This window comes from Mytilus californianus, unplaced genomic scaffold, assembly GCF_021869535.1.
Source record: "Mytilus californianus isolate M0D057914Y unplaced genomic scaffold, xbMytCali1.0.p SCAF_25, whole genome shotgun sequence".
Lineage (NCBI taxonomy): Eukaryota > Metazoa > Mollusca > Bivalvia > Mytilida > Mytilidae > Mytilus > Mytilus californianus.
Genome location: NW_026262674.1, coordinates 1,870,470 through 1,884,928, shown reverse-complemented (window position 1 = coordinate 1,884,928; position 14,459 = coordinate 1,870,470). Strand labels below are relative to the sequence as shown.

At 33.7% G+C, this 14,459-nt stretch overlaps 1 protein-coding gene across 1 annotated transcript; it reads left to right on the top strand.

Moving 5' to 3' along the window:
* The first annotated feature begins 1,097 nt into the window (after positions 1-1,097).
* Positions 1,098-3,912, top strand: LOC127732505 (zinc finger protein 226-like). Its single transcript, XM_052241542.1, has 2 exons — positions 1,098-1,143; positions 1,766-3,912. Exon 2 carries the CDS (start codon positions 1,823-1,825, stop codon positions 3,281-3,283), a length of 1,461 nt encoding a protein of 486 aa, XP_052097502.1. The 5' UTR covers positions 1,098-1,143; positions 1,766-1,822; the 3' UTR covers positions 3,284-3,912.
* Positions 3,913-14,459: the final 10,547 nt, after the last annotated feature.

Below are 14,459 nucleotides of genomic sequence, written 5' to 3'. Positions count from 1 at the left end.
AGAAATTTCAAGACATTTAGTGAAAAAAAATAGAGGGTACTTTTTTTCATGTCTATGCTGTTACCAACAATTTTGATTAATTACACCAAAAGTATACTTGTAAAAAGTGCAATAACGTGTTGGAAACCAAATTCACAACAGAAAAACATTATCACCTCACCAAAGGGAGTAGTTATTTCACAACAGCATTCGAAAATGAAGAAATTTGTCTATCCTGTTATGTCTATCCTGTTACTATGGTTGCTATGGTTACAGTAACAGGATAGACAATTGTAGACAGAAACGTCGTTAAAAAGTTTATCATAACATATAGTTGCAAGCAGAATGAAATCTTTCGTTGTTTGAACTCATCTTAAGGTTATAACGTCTTAATCTTCCCAATTTAGCATTGGCAGGTGCAAAACTGATATCGGTAACAGGATAGAACTTTATATAGTGATATATCATTAACGTACGTTCCTGTTACCAATGAAATAAAGACAAAAGTAAACTAACATGTGAAGGATTTACTTGATGTTGGGTTTATTTGAAAGAGAGAAAAAATGCCGATCAATATGAATTGCTATCTTAGACTTGCATTACTGGTGGTAATTTTTACAACCTTTGAAAACCAATTTTTAGAGGCATTTTTCAGTACAACCTGGAAAATTGGCAAATAATCTATTATTTCACAAAATGAATATATATAGAAGTTTATTCTCTTGAAAACCATCTAATTGGCTTCGAAAAAGAAGCTTAAAATTTTATCCAAACCTTTTCTTTATAACCCAAAATTTCTTTTGAAAATGGTAACAGGAGAGACAAAATATTGTACCACCTATCAAAAAATGTTTCAAGATATTCTTGTATGACATTATTAAGATTGCATCTTTTAATATGTTGTTCTATAAGTACTGTTTGTTTTGATTTGCCTATGTAGAGGGTTGTTTGAATAAGTAACTTTTAATAAATTTTTCAATTTCAAAATTCGACATTTTTTGAAAATGACCCATATGTCAATATAATTCATATTCAAAATTGAAATTTATGACGTTCTAGGCCGTTCACGATTGCTTTTTTACAGCAACTTGGTTTGATTATCGCCCTTATCACCATAATATATTTTTTGCCGGACAAAGAAAGTTGAAACTAGACAGTTTTAAAGTAAGAAGATAATGTTAATATCAAATTATTTACCCTACAATCGCACTTCATATAATTATATAAATTAAACTTCTCTTCAGTAGCCCTTCTACATAATTATTAAAGATATAAGTAATACAAGATAAATATATACACTCACTGTTATAAGATTCTTTGAACTCTGAACTTATACGATTAGTTCATCTCACTCTGACTGTTCATTTGACACGTAATTAATCCGTCTTACTTGTTATATTTATTTACCGTGTATATTTTATACTTTAATAAAGAACGTTAATAAAGAATTCAATATTTGTTTTGAAAACATTTACTTTGTTTACAAACTTTCTATGGAACGCCTAAATAACACTCGGATCAATTATAAATTGTCTGCAGTGTAGTGTTATATTTGGTTTTATTAGTATAGCTGGATCTTTCACCAAGCCGTTTTCGCCTTTCGCAATTTTGTGTGACTATTCAGCATACTCCAATCAGAAACAATTGAATAAATTTGCTTTGACCATTTATGAAGAATTAATGACTTGGACAGATAAAACAAACCAATCTTATATATAAACATGTCTAATTTACACTTTTTTACATAATAAGATTATTATTAATGCAGCCTTTTTTACGATTTCAGTCTTGATTTGATTCCAGGCCAGTAATACAAAATTAAAGGGGATAAGAAAGGACAGAAATGGACAACATATTTTACAATGAAAATGCTTCTTCTGCCCTTAACTCCCATGGTCAAGCCACGAATGAAAATACTGCTGATCATGCCACGGATCAAAATACTGCTGATCAGGCCACGGATCAATTAATGCAGGTACACATAAGATCTCCGACTGTAAGAGATGATTATGCTTGGAATGTCTGTGACAAACAGTGGAATAGTTTTACGAATTTAGAGTCTATGACAAATAATTATTTCAAAAGTGATGCATGCTTTACAGAGTTTAGTCAGAGTGAGAACTTTCAGACATACGTGAACACACAAACTGATGATAAACGGCACAATTGTGAGATATGTGGTAAAACATTTAGTATAAGTTTTAAATTAAAAGCACACATGAGAACACACACTGGCGAGAAGCCATTTGATTGTAGTGTATGTGGAAAAAGATTTTCATGTAAAGGGAATTTACCAAGTCACATGAGAACACACACTGGTGAAAAACCTTATAAATGTGATGTATGTTGTAAAAACTTTAGTGTGAAATCAAATTTAAAAGCTCATATGAGAATACACATAGATGATCATGATGATAAACTTCATAATTGTGAGTTTTGTGATAAAGGATTTAGTAAGAATTGGCTCCTAAAGAGACACATGAAAAAACATACTATGCAGGATATTGCTAAATTTTACACTTGCGGTGTATGTGGTCAAGAATTTAATCAGAGTTATAACTTAAAAATACACATGAAAACACACACTGGTGATAAGCCTTATGCATGTGGTATGTGTGGTGGAAAGTTTTTATATAAAGGGGATTTACCAAGACACATGAAAACACATACTGGGGAAAAACCCTATAAATGTGAGGTATGTGGTAAAGGATGTAGTCGGAAAGCACATTTGGATCTACACATGAGCATACACACTGGTGAGAAACCTTATATATGTAATATATGTGGAAAAGGATGTAGTCGGAAAGCATTTTTGAAACAACACATGAGAATACACACGGGTGAAAAACCATATAAATGTGATATTTGTGGACAAGAATTTAGTATGAAACAAAACTTAAAAACACACATGAGAACACACATTGATGAAAACCTTCATAGATGTGAGATTTGTAATAAAGGATTTGTCAAGAGTCTGGACTTACAGAGACACATGAGAACCCATACGGTTGATACACTTCATTATTGCGATATATGTGGTGATGGATTTAGGCGGAAATATAATTTAAAAGAACACATGAGGATACACACTGGTGAAAAACCGCATAAATGTAATATATGTGGTAAAGGATTTGCAAGTTCCGGGGTTTTACCACAACATATGAGAACACACACTGGTGAAAAACCTTATAAATGTGATGTATGTGGTAAAGAATTTGGTTGGAAAAGTAGCTTAAGAGTACACATGAGAAATCAAAATGGTCACACTGATGATAAACCTTATGAATATGATGTATGTAGTTAAAGCTTTAATCGGTTGAGTGACTTACAGATTCACACGAGAACACACACTGATGATAAACCTAATGAATGTGATGCATGTGGTTAAAGTTTTAATCGGTTGAGTGACTTGCAGGTTCACACGAGAACACACACTGATGATAAACCTAATTAATGTGATGCATGTGGTTAAAGCTTTAATCGGTTTAGTGACTTACAGGTTCACACGAGAACACACACTGATGATAAACCTAATGAATGTGATGCATGTGGTTAAAGCTTTAATCGGTTTAGTGACTTACAGGTTCACACGAGAACACACACTGATGATAAACCTAATGAATGTGATGCATGTGGTTAAAGCTTTAATCGGTTTAGTGACTTGCAGGTTCACACGAGAACACAAACTGATGATAAACCTAATGAATGTGATGTATGTGGTTAAAGCTTAGTATGTTATGTTTCTAAGAGACATCTCCTTGTGCATGTGATAATCCTTATCAGTGTGATATACATTTTATGTGGTAAAATGTTTAATACATATCAAAACTCTCTGAAACGTATACTAGTAAGAACACACATTGGTGAGGAATTTATGATATAATTGAGGTTGCAATCTACGTCTGGTTCTTTAAATAAAAACCTGATTGGAAATGGTTGCCTGTTTAATGAATGAATTTAAATCTATAGAAAATCAAAGGATGTGGGGTATCCATCCATGACACAAAATCAGTACATGCACAGCAAAAAACACACAAAAAGCAAAGGAACTGTTCTTCATCTCAAAGTCACAGTGAAGCCTTTAACATGGAGCAAAACAAACTCTCGCACCACTGCAAGTTTAAGACGGCCCCTAGCACTGGCTTGAGCGGAATTCTTTGCAAAAATAATTCGTATAGACTTTGTAAGATGTAACAATACCAAATCGGATCCGGTCAAAAAGAACAAACTGGAACGTAGTATATATTTAAAACAAATTAGTTCCTACGCATATGTGTAGTTATCAAAGCTATTTTGAATACGATAGCAATGATAAAACCATTTAAACAAGTGCGGTTTCACGGCCGTAACTCGGCTAACCGAGAGATTGGTCGGTTAATCTATATTGAGTATGCGGCTATATGGGCGGTTGGTTTGTTAATCGGGTCGGTTATACGTCTGTTATGAATAAAACGCTCAATTTAATGTTAAACTCTGTTAAATATACAGATTTTTGGCATATTATAAGAACCAAATCAAAAAAAAGAAAAGTGTCTGACAAAAGGATATCTATCAAGGAACATTTTCCACCAGTTAAAAACATGTCATAGCCTGCGCAGTTTTCAGTAAAACTAAAAGGCGTCGCGCAAGTATGTGGTATTTATGCTTATACGCATAGCAATGTTTTGGATAAAAAGCGAAATCTTTTTTTTAGATATCATTTTAAGGACACACAATAGTACTTTGGTTCTAAAAAATAAATTGACATCAGTAAATATTTCATAATTTTTATATAACTTGAATAATACCACATTTTAGTGATTATTACGGGAATTAAGTTTGTTAATGGGTTGGACAATTTAAATTGTGTAAGAGTAATTAAGCCACGACAATAGTTTTGCTACCTTTATATTTTCCCATCGAAAAAGTTAAGAATAAGATGTACTTAATGTGTAGAAAAAATGACAATACAGCGCAACTGTATCCTTTGAGCATTTTTATTTTGACTTTCTTTGCATTTTATTGAAGGGTGTGTCACTTCAATATAGCGTGATATGGATTGGTCGCTGGAATATGCATGAATTTATTATTTACGTTACCGATCAGCCTTATTTTGTGTGTCTGTTCAAAGTCTGCAACATCTATGAATCTGCATAGACACATGAGAACACACTGGTGACAAACCTTACAAATGTGAGGTATGTAGCAAAGAGTACCGTCGAAAGTGAGATTTACATCGACACATGAGAACATACTGAAAAACCTTACAAATGTGAGGTATGTAGCAAAGAGTACCGTCGAAAATGAGATTTACATCGACACACGAGACCATACTGAAAAACATCACAAAATTAATGTAAGGTATGTAGTAAAAAGTACCGTCGAAAATAAAATCTACATCGACACATGAAAACACACTCAGTCTGGTGAAATCCTTACAAACGTGAGAAATGTAGTAAAGAGAACCGTCGAAAATAAGATTTACATAGACATATGAGAACACACTGGTGAAAAACCTTACAAATGTGAGATAGGTAGTAAAAAGTATCGTCGAAAATGAGATTTACATAGACATGATAGACACATGAGAACACATACTGGTGAAAAACCTTACAAATGTGAGGTATGTACCGGTATACGTAGCAAAGAGTGCCGTCGAAAATAAAATTACATCGACACATGAGAACACACTGGTGACAAACCTTACAAATTTGTGGTATGTAGCAAAGACTTCCGTCGAAAATAAACTTACATAAGACACATGAGTACACACTGGTGACAAACCTTACAAATGTGAGGTATGTAGTAAAGAGTTCCGGCGAAAATAGAATTACATAGACACATCAGAACCCACTGGCGAATACCATACAAATGTGAGGTAGGTAGTAAAAAATACCATCGAGAATAAAATTACATAGACACATGAGAACACGCTGGTGAGAAACCTTACAAATGTGAGGTATGTAGCAAAGGGTACCGTCGAAAATGAAATTACATCGACACATGAGAACACACTGGTGAAATCCTTACAAACGTGAGGAGTGTAGTAAAGAGTGCCGTCGAAAATGAGATTTGCATAGATACATGAGAACACATAGCACCAGCTGACGATTATTAAATTTTTTGTAGTATAAAAGTGTTATGAGTCTAAAAATATAATTTCTTGTATGCATAATTCTTATTATTATGTTCACTAGCTTCGTACGTTTGTAAATGAAATAAAAACCAATGCATGTTAGTACGTTAATAATGAAAGAAAGCCATTAAGTACGTTAATAAACGAAACTATACCATTGAGCGAGAAAATACAGTTGTGCTAAGATTGCATATCAAACACTGAGGTTCCTCTGGAAAAGGGGGGGGGGGGGGGGGGTAGGGATAGGGGTCTTTGTTTGTCTGTTGTAAACTCATAGACCAATTGTCTTTCTTCTATATTTTTTGGGGTCCATAAATCTATATTAAAACACCCCATTGTTCTCTATTCTTTATATTTTTTGTCTGTTATGTCTGGTTTTTTTTTCTTAATTGCTGGCCCATTACGTATTCTTTGTCTCATCCAGAACTTTTTACTGAAACCGAAACAGTACAAAATTCTGGTAAAGCATTAAAGAAAAAGATATGAAACTGTGCGCACAGTTTTTTTATTTTTGTCGAGCCTGCGACTTCTGTCGCAGAAAGCTCGACATAGGGATATTGATCCGACGGCGTTAGCTAACTACTTAAAAGCTTTATATCTTAGAAGGTGGAAGACCTGGATGCTTCATACTTTGTTTATAGATGCCTTATGTTATGAAGTTTCCGTCTGTCATGTCCATTGTCCTTGACCTCATTTTCATGGTTCAATGACTACTTGAAAAAAAATTAAGATTTTTTGTAATGTTAATTTCTCTCTTATTATGAGTAATAGGATAACCATATTTAGTATGTGCGTACCTTGCAAGGTCCCCATGCCCGTCAGACAGTTTTCATCTGACCTCGACCTCATTTCATGGATCAGTGAACAAGTTTTCGTGGTCAAGTCCATATATCAGATACTATAAGCAATAGGTCTTCTATATTTGGTGTATGGAATGATTGTAAATTGTACATGTCCAACTGACAGGTGTCATCTGACCTTGACCTCATTTTCATGGTTCAGTGGTTAAAGCTAATTGTTTTTGCTTTTGGCCTTTTTTTTCTAATACTATATGTATTTGGTGTATTTCAGTCTGGCAGGTTTTATTTGACCTTGACCTCATTTTCACGGTTCATTTTTCAGTGTTAAGTTTTTGTGTTTTGGTCTGTTTTTCTTAAACTATAACCAATAGGTCAACTAGATTTGTTTGTATGGAATGATTGTAAGGTGTATATGTCTGTCTGGCAGGTATCATCTGACCTTGACCTCATTTTCATGGTTCATTGGTCAATGTTAAGTTTTCATGGTTAAGTTTGTTTCTTAGATACTATAAGAAATAGGTCAACTATATTTAATGCATAGATTGATTGTAAGGTGTACATGTCTGTCTGGCATGGTTCATCTGACCTTGACCTCATTTTCATGGTTCATTGGTCAATGTTAAGTTTTCCTGTTTAAGTCTGTTTCTTAGAAACTATAAGCAATAGGTCAACTTTATTTGGTGTATTGAATGATTGTAAGGTGTACATGTATTTCCGGTTTGGTTTATCTGACCTTGACCTCATTTTCTTGGATCATGTTAAGTTTATGTGATACTTAAAGTAAAGCTTTATATTTAGGACTATCAACATAAAATCAATGGCCAGGAAAGAAGGCGAGACGTTTCAGCGTGTGCACTCTTATTTAAGGTACAATTAAGAACACAATTTGAAAAGCCAGGTGTCAGAAGCTTGTAGTTAATAGTTAATAAGACGTACAGAATCCAACAACAAAAAATTTAAATGACCAAAACGGCATATAAATTCAGCTCAAATATGGTCGATAATCATAATTATTATTAATCATCGAATTCATTGAACAAAATAAAATCCAGCTTCCATTTGATACCAAAAGTACCAAAATATTCTACACATTTTTAAAGTTACATCCCTGCGTATGTATTATTCTGTCTTAAATATGTACTACTTTCTGGTATATGTGCTTTCTGACCGGACCCGAATTAGCGGTGTTACACCTACATGTAGAAAGCCAATTCAATCGGCAAACCTCGGCAAATTCCGGAATCCTGCCAAAGATAGCCGTTTAAGAATCGTTATTCACTGATGTGTCGAATTTTATGGTTTAGCGGTGGAAAAAATAGACTGCAAAAAATCGAAACAATTATACCGAACGAATACAGAAAACAGTGATTCACATCGTGATATAAGTAAAGGAAAAGTTGTGGTGCAGTTTTTAGGTCTTTTTAACCATTTATTTCCGATACTTTTATGCATCTTTTGCATTGCAAACCTTTGCATGTCTGATGAAGATAAAATATAATGGTTAAAAGCAGGCGAGACATTTCAGCGTGTGCACTCTTATTTTTACATAAAAGGACAAGAACTATTTTGACATATTGAGCATATATATTTATTGAATAAGATATCCTGTGAAAAAGCTCCAATGCCCGTGCATCTGTTCTGGTCCGAAGGTAGGATGATGACGTACTCTAACTTTATCTCCAGCGTTAAGATATAGTACTGCAATCATTGAGCCAGCATCTGCATTGCTGTCTTCAGCATGTCCTAATTGTACTTCAACCTCATTCTTCATCAGCTGAACACGCAGGTAGGTAGAATGTTGCTTTAGAAATGTACACGAAAAGAAATAAAGTCCGGCGTAAGGCGCTTTGAATAGTCCTGTGTGTGGGTTATAAGCTTTACCAATGTTTGTTATCTCAATGCCAAAAATGACAGTCTGTCCACCATGAAGCTTAACACTTTTTGCCAAACGTGCATGAAACGCAACTTGTGTTACATGAGTTAGTCCATTTTTATCTGAAAAATAAAAAAAATACCTCGTATTTAAAGGCAGAATCAGGGGCGGATCCAGGATTTCGGAAAGGGGGGGGGGGCGAAGTATGTAAAGATCGCCGAGCGGAGCGAGTCGAAAATTTTTTTGGACCTTTTTTTGGCTAAAAAACATAAAATAAGTGTAAAATGCACTTTTTTAACGGTTCCTGACGTAAGGCATGTATATTTTATAGTTAAAGTGTAGGGGTTGGACATTTTTGATGCCGTATTCTCCCCATTAATTGTCTATTATAAAATGATTTGATGGATCCAAAGCTATGTACTAATATATTTGATGTGGGACTTGTCAGTAAAAAATTGACATGGAAAATTCTCATTTGTTGTATGTTTAGTTAGCATAACGTCACGGATTTCTTGTTGTAAACAAGAAATACGCCGGGCTATTCAATGAAATTTACAATACGACCGACACGAGTTAAGAAAGACAAACAAGCAATTTTTATCCAAATATTTGGTTGAAATGTTTCACCCAACAAGGGAAGTGAGGGGTTTCAAATCAACCAAAGGCTACGAATGAGTCTGAAATGACAACGAATATATGAATGACGGTCGACAAATGGAGACATAAAGGCCACACCCAGCAGGCAGGTTGCAGTCGGGCCTTGAAAAAGTATTCATTTTATCAGTTCGAGGAAACAGACATTCCGGTCAGATATGGGATTTACATGCAAACCCCCGGCCCCAAAAAAATTAAGCCCGTTTTTTTATTCATCATGTTCATTTAATGCTAAATAATTCTGTTGGAAATTTTTGTTTCTAATAGCAAAAGATTATTGTTTTCAATCCAGATACGGGCCAGAATTTTTGTTAAGGCAAAAATCAGGGTCAGAATTTTTTCTCTCAAACATCTCAGACTGCCCCCTCAAATCAAATGGTCCGTACCTTAGACTTTAAATCTATCTAGAGCTTATTGACTGGGGATTATTATTCAGCTATGTTATTAATAGGCTGGGGCGTGTTGGGTTAAACAAGTTTTCGTAGGTAAATAATATTGCTATGGAACTTTTTTTCATGAAAGTGTAATAGAGTATTACTTTCTGTTCGGTGGAATTGTGAAATAGAAGTCAAAAAATACGTTCTTGCTCAATCCTTTGTCGCTTTGAAGGTTTCATGCTTGTCATCCTCAGCCTAAGCAATGTGTTACTTAATTTGAATTTCAAAATGACTGAGTGACGTTTTTTCGACGCACTGGTCAACTCCACCGTAGCGAATCACATGATATTGACATAATCAATAATACATAACAGTAAATACGAGCGAAACATATCTTTATAAGTAAAGAATTGTCGCATAAAAATTAAATACGCGGAAAATGGCAAAGTTCACGAAGTCTAGTCTGATTAATCATTTTACAAAAAAAAAAAAAAAAAAAGTGCAAGCAAAGGGGGGGGGCGTACGCCCTCTACGCCCCCCTCTGGATCCGCCACTGAGAATAACTATACCAGTCAATTATCAAATAACAAATCGACATATAACGGGACGACCATTTGATATTCTAGGAGGGGGAATTGTTTCCAAATAGATCATTTATTTTTATCTGTTTCTACATGCTTGTTTGTTTTTTTTTTTTTATCCTGCCCCTTCAAATAAAACCCAATGATCGTCCCCTTAAGTGATTGTACATTCATTTACACATGCTTATGGCAGTAAATTTATAGATTTATTGCCAGTCTGTAATTGTTCAATAGATGTTCAACTCGAAATCAAACTTCTTTAACATAGACTCTGTGATGACTTTAAAGGTGACTCTGCGTTGACTGTAACAGAGACGCTGTGTTTACTTTAAATTGACTTTATGTACAAATATAATTTATATCTTTTTTTATTATTTTTGTGATGGATTATGTAATGTGTTATTTTGTTTTCATGTATGCCATCATCTCCATTGGGGTATAACTATACATTATTTTCAATAAATAAACTAATCAAGATGTCTCTTGGAATATTGGGTTGTTAGGTTGCTCTCTCACTACATGGTAGAGGCACGGGGGTTACTTCCTATTATTGGGTATACGGGGATGTGCTAAAAATATATAAAAATGACCCTCCTTTTTAATGACATCTTATATTGAAATGCATTTACGTTTGATAACTGTATATTGATTTGGGGTATAATCTACATATCATATCCTTGTGTATGAATATGCTATTGAGAATCTTACACTATTAATGGTCAATTATTATATTAATTTAAATCAATTCATTTGAAAGTTCAACAACCATGCGTATATATAACTATAAAATATGTGTGCACCAAACGATGTCAATTCATATATAATAACTTATGGGTAGCTATATATTTATGAATTATGAGTGATAATATTTATTTAGTGCATAAGCATGTGTCATATTTTAACTATAGGTACTGAATTTTAGTGAATGTTATATTAAATTGGGTACGTTGTTTGAGGCAAAAATGGCACACCCCTACCAAGAAAATATCGAAGTAACCCCCGGCCCGTGGGTAGAGGGTCTGGACGGGGTTTACAAAATAGAGAATAATGTGCAAATACTGCAGAAAAAATGCCAAAATATAACTTATAGAGAAAAATATGCCGAAAAATAAAGAATAGTTCATTCTGGGGTGCTGAAATATGAAGGAATAGAGAACAATGGACCAATAATATAAATATAGAAAAAAATGACATAAAAATTAAAAATTTAAAGTAGGAAAAGACTTACCTTGTTTGACACATTTCTCAATTTTTTCGTCATATTGAGAAAGTTTTGTTTCAAGTCTGTCCACCTGTTTCATCAACATCCATAAAACAGGGTTATCATAGTTACTAGATAAACCTCGGCTACTCTGAAGCTGTGTTTTTTCACCCTCAGATTCAACACGTGACATTAGAGAAATAACAACAACAACTTTCCAGAACTCCATTGTTACACTGTAACTGTTGATACTGATGTTTTTTAGTTCATGTCACGTTATATTGTCGTGGTGTATTCTGATACAAAGTATTTATTCCAAGTATAGTATTTCTCATTTACCAGGAAATTATTGATTATAAGTCATGTTATTTGTAACATGTTTAAGGAATCCTTGGTATTAATCATTAAAATATGGTTAATCCGTTATCTCGTGTATATATATTAGAACACACAAATTCTACCCTGGAAATATTAGAACACACCAACTCTACCAAAGAAAATATTAGAACATCAATTCTACCCCGGAAATATGAGAACACTAAAAGTAAATTATTTAATACATATAGTTCTAAAAGTCCTTATCATTTTGACTCAAGTTTAAATATTCTGTTTATTACAAGATATTATATTTGATAAAAGTTATAACAAAACCCACAGGCACTTGTATCAGAATTGTTTCCCCTATATACCTTAATATAACAAGAATATATAGGAAAAACAAATTCCTGAGACAAGTGCCTGTATGTAATTTTCATAAAAACATTTTAAATTGAAAAGAAATATTAGAGTTATCCCTCTTTAAATGGGACTGACTCGTCTTTGTTTATGTCAGTTTTTTCTTCTATAAACACGAGTAGTGACATTTTCTGACTAACTGTTGATTTATATGACTGTCTGTGTCCTTTCTTCTTCTTCTTCTTCCGAATACGGGAGTAGACTCCTAGGTAGGAGTGTAAAACTTCCCGGAACTTGTGTGCTATGTACATATGGACTTAATTTAAAAATAATATGACAAAGAAAAATCATTAACAATAACATATATACATTATGTACAGTGGCTTTGTAGTTTAATAAGTTGTTGTGGCTCCTTCATATGTTAGAGTGGATATGCCACTTTTGAAGGATTCCAGGGTGTCAGACATACCTATTGCTTCAGGTAGTGAGTTCCAGTCCGAAATAGTGCGAGGGTAAAAAGAAAATTTATAGAAATCTTTATTTGTGTGATATTTGCCTAAATTTATGTTTCCCCCTAGTACGTCTATCAGATATTGTTAAATTGTCCTTAGGAACTTCCACTAACCCCCAATTTATTTTATATAGCATAGTTAATCTAGCTTTTTTCCTTCTTATTTCTAAATTTTCCCATTCCAATGATTTAATTAAATTTGAAACTGCTCCAGGTGATCTGTCTTTATAATCATTGAAGACAAACCTGGCTGCCTTACGCTGTACCTGCTCAACCTGAGTGATGTGTTGCTTTTTGTACGGATCCCATACAGGGGAAGAGTATTCGACGACTGGACGGACAAGTGATGTGTACGTAAGGTTTTTAACCTTACGTGTGCAGTTTTTTAAGTTCCTACGAAGAAAACCTAAGGTTTTATTTGCCTTACAGGTAATATTGTTTATATGTGTTCCCCAATCAAGATCATGGCTTATAGTTACGCCTAAATATTTACTATCTTTTACTGCTTCTAAAACATGATTGTGCAATATATAATCAAAAGTGGAAGGTTTACTTTTTTTAGAAATATGAATAACATAACACTTCTCAGGATTAAAATTCATTTGCCAGTCCTCTTCCCATTGTACTAAACTAGATAAATCTTTTTGAAGTAATTTGGCATCAGAACTATTATTAACATTTCTATACAATAAACAGTCATCTGCAAAAAGTCTTGCATTGCAAATGCAAGTTACATGTTCGGGTAGGTCATTAATAAAGAGTAAAAATAATGTTGGGCCTAAAACTGTTCCCTGAGGGACACCAGAATCAACAGCTAATTTTGAAGATTTAACACCATTTAATAGTACCTGCTGTTGCCTGTCAGCTAAAAAGTCATTTATCCAATTTAAATTTTGATTCCTAATACCATAAAAGTTTAATTTCTGGGCTAATCTTTGATGGGGGACTTTATCGAAAGCTTTGGAAAAATCTAAAAGTATAACATCTATTTGGTTACCATATCCCAATGATTTTGCAAGATCTTGTAAACTGATGATAAGTTGGGTCTCACAAGACCTTTTACTTCTAAACCCATGTTGACTATCATTTAATATGTTATTAATTGTAAGATGTTTCCTTATGTTGCTTGTTATAATGTGTTCTAGAATTTTGCAACATATTGCAGTTAGTGAAACTGGTCTATAATTATGATAGCATTATGCTTGTCACCTTTTTTAAATATTGGTACAACATTAGCCTGCTTCCAATCAATTGGGATTTTACCAGTATCAATAGATTTTTGGAAAAAGAATGTCAAAAATGGAGACAATTCTTCTGCAAAATTATGTAAAAAATATGCTGGCAGATTATCAGGGCCAGTGGCTTTGTGTGGATTTAAGTTTTTAAGTAACTTTAATAAGCCATTATTACTAATAAATATGTCTGGCATAGTGGGGTGGGGACTTGTACCTTTATTTGGCATAGAGGATGTATCTTCGGTAGTAAAAGCCTTTTTAAATTGTTCATTTAGGATGTTAGCTTGTGTATTCGGCTCACTATATAATAAGCCATCCTTTCCTCTTAATGGTGAAACACCAGATGTTTCTGTTTTTTTACTGTCCTGTGGTTAGGTCAATAACAAAATTTGAATTGTTATCTTGTAAATGTATGGATAGGTGAAAAAGGACTTATCGATAGGCTTACGAGTTAGCAT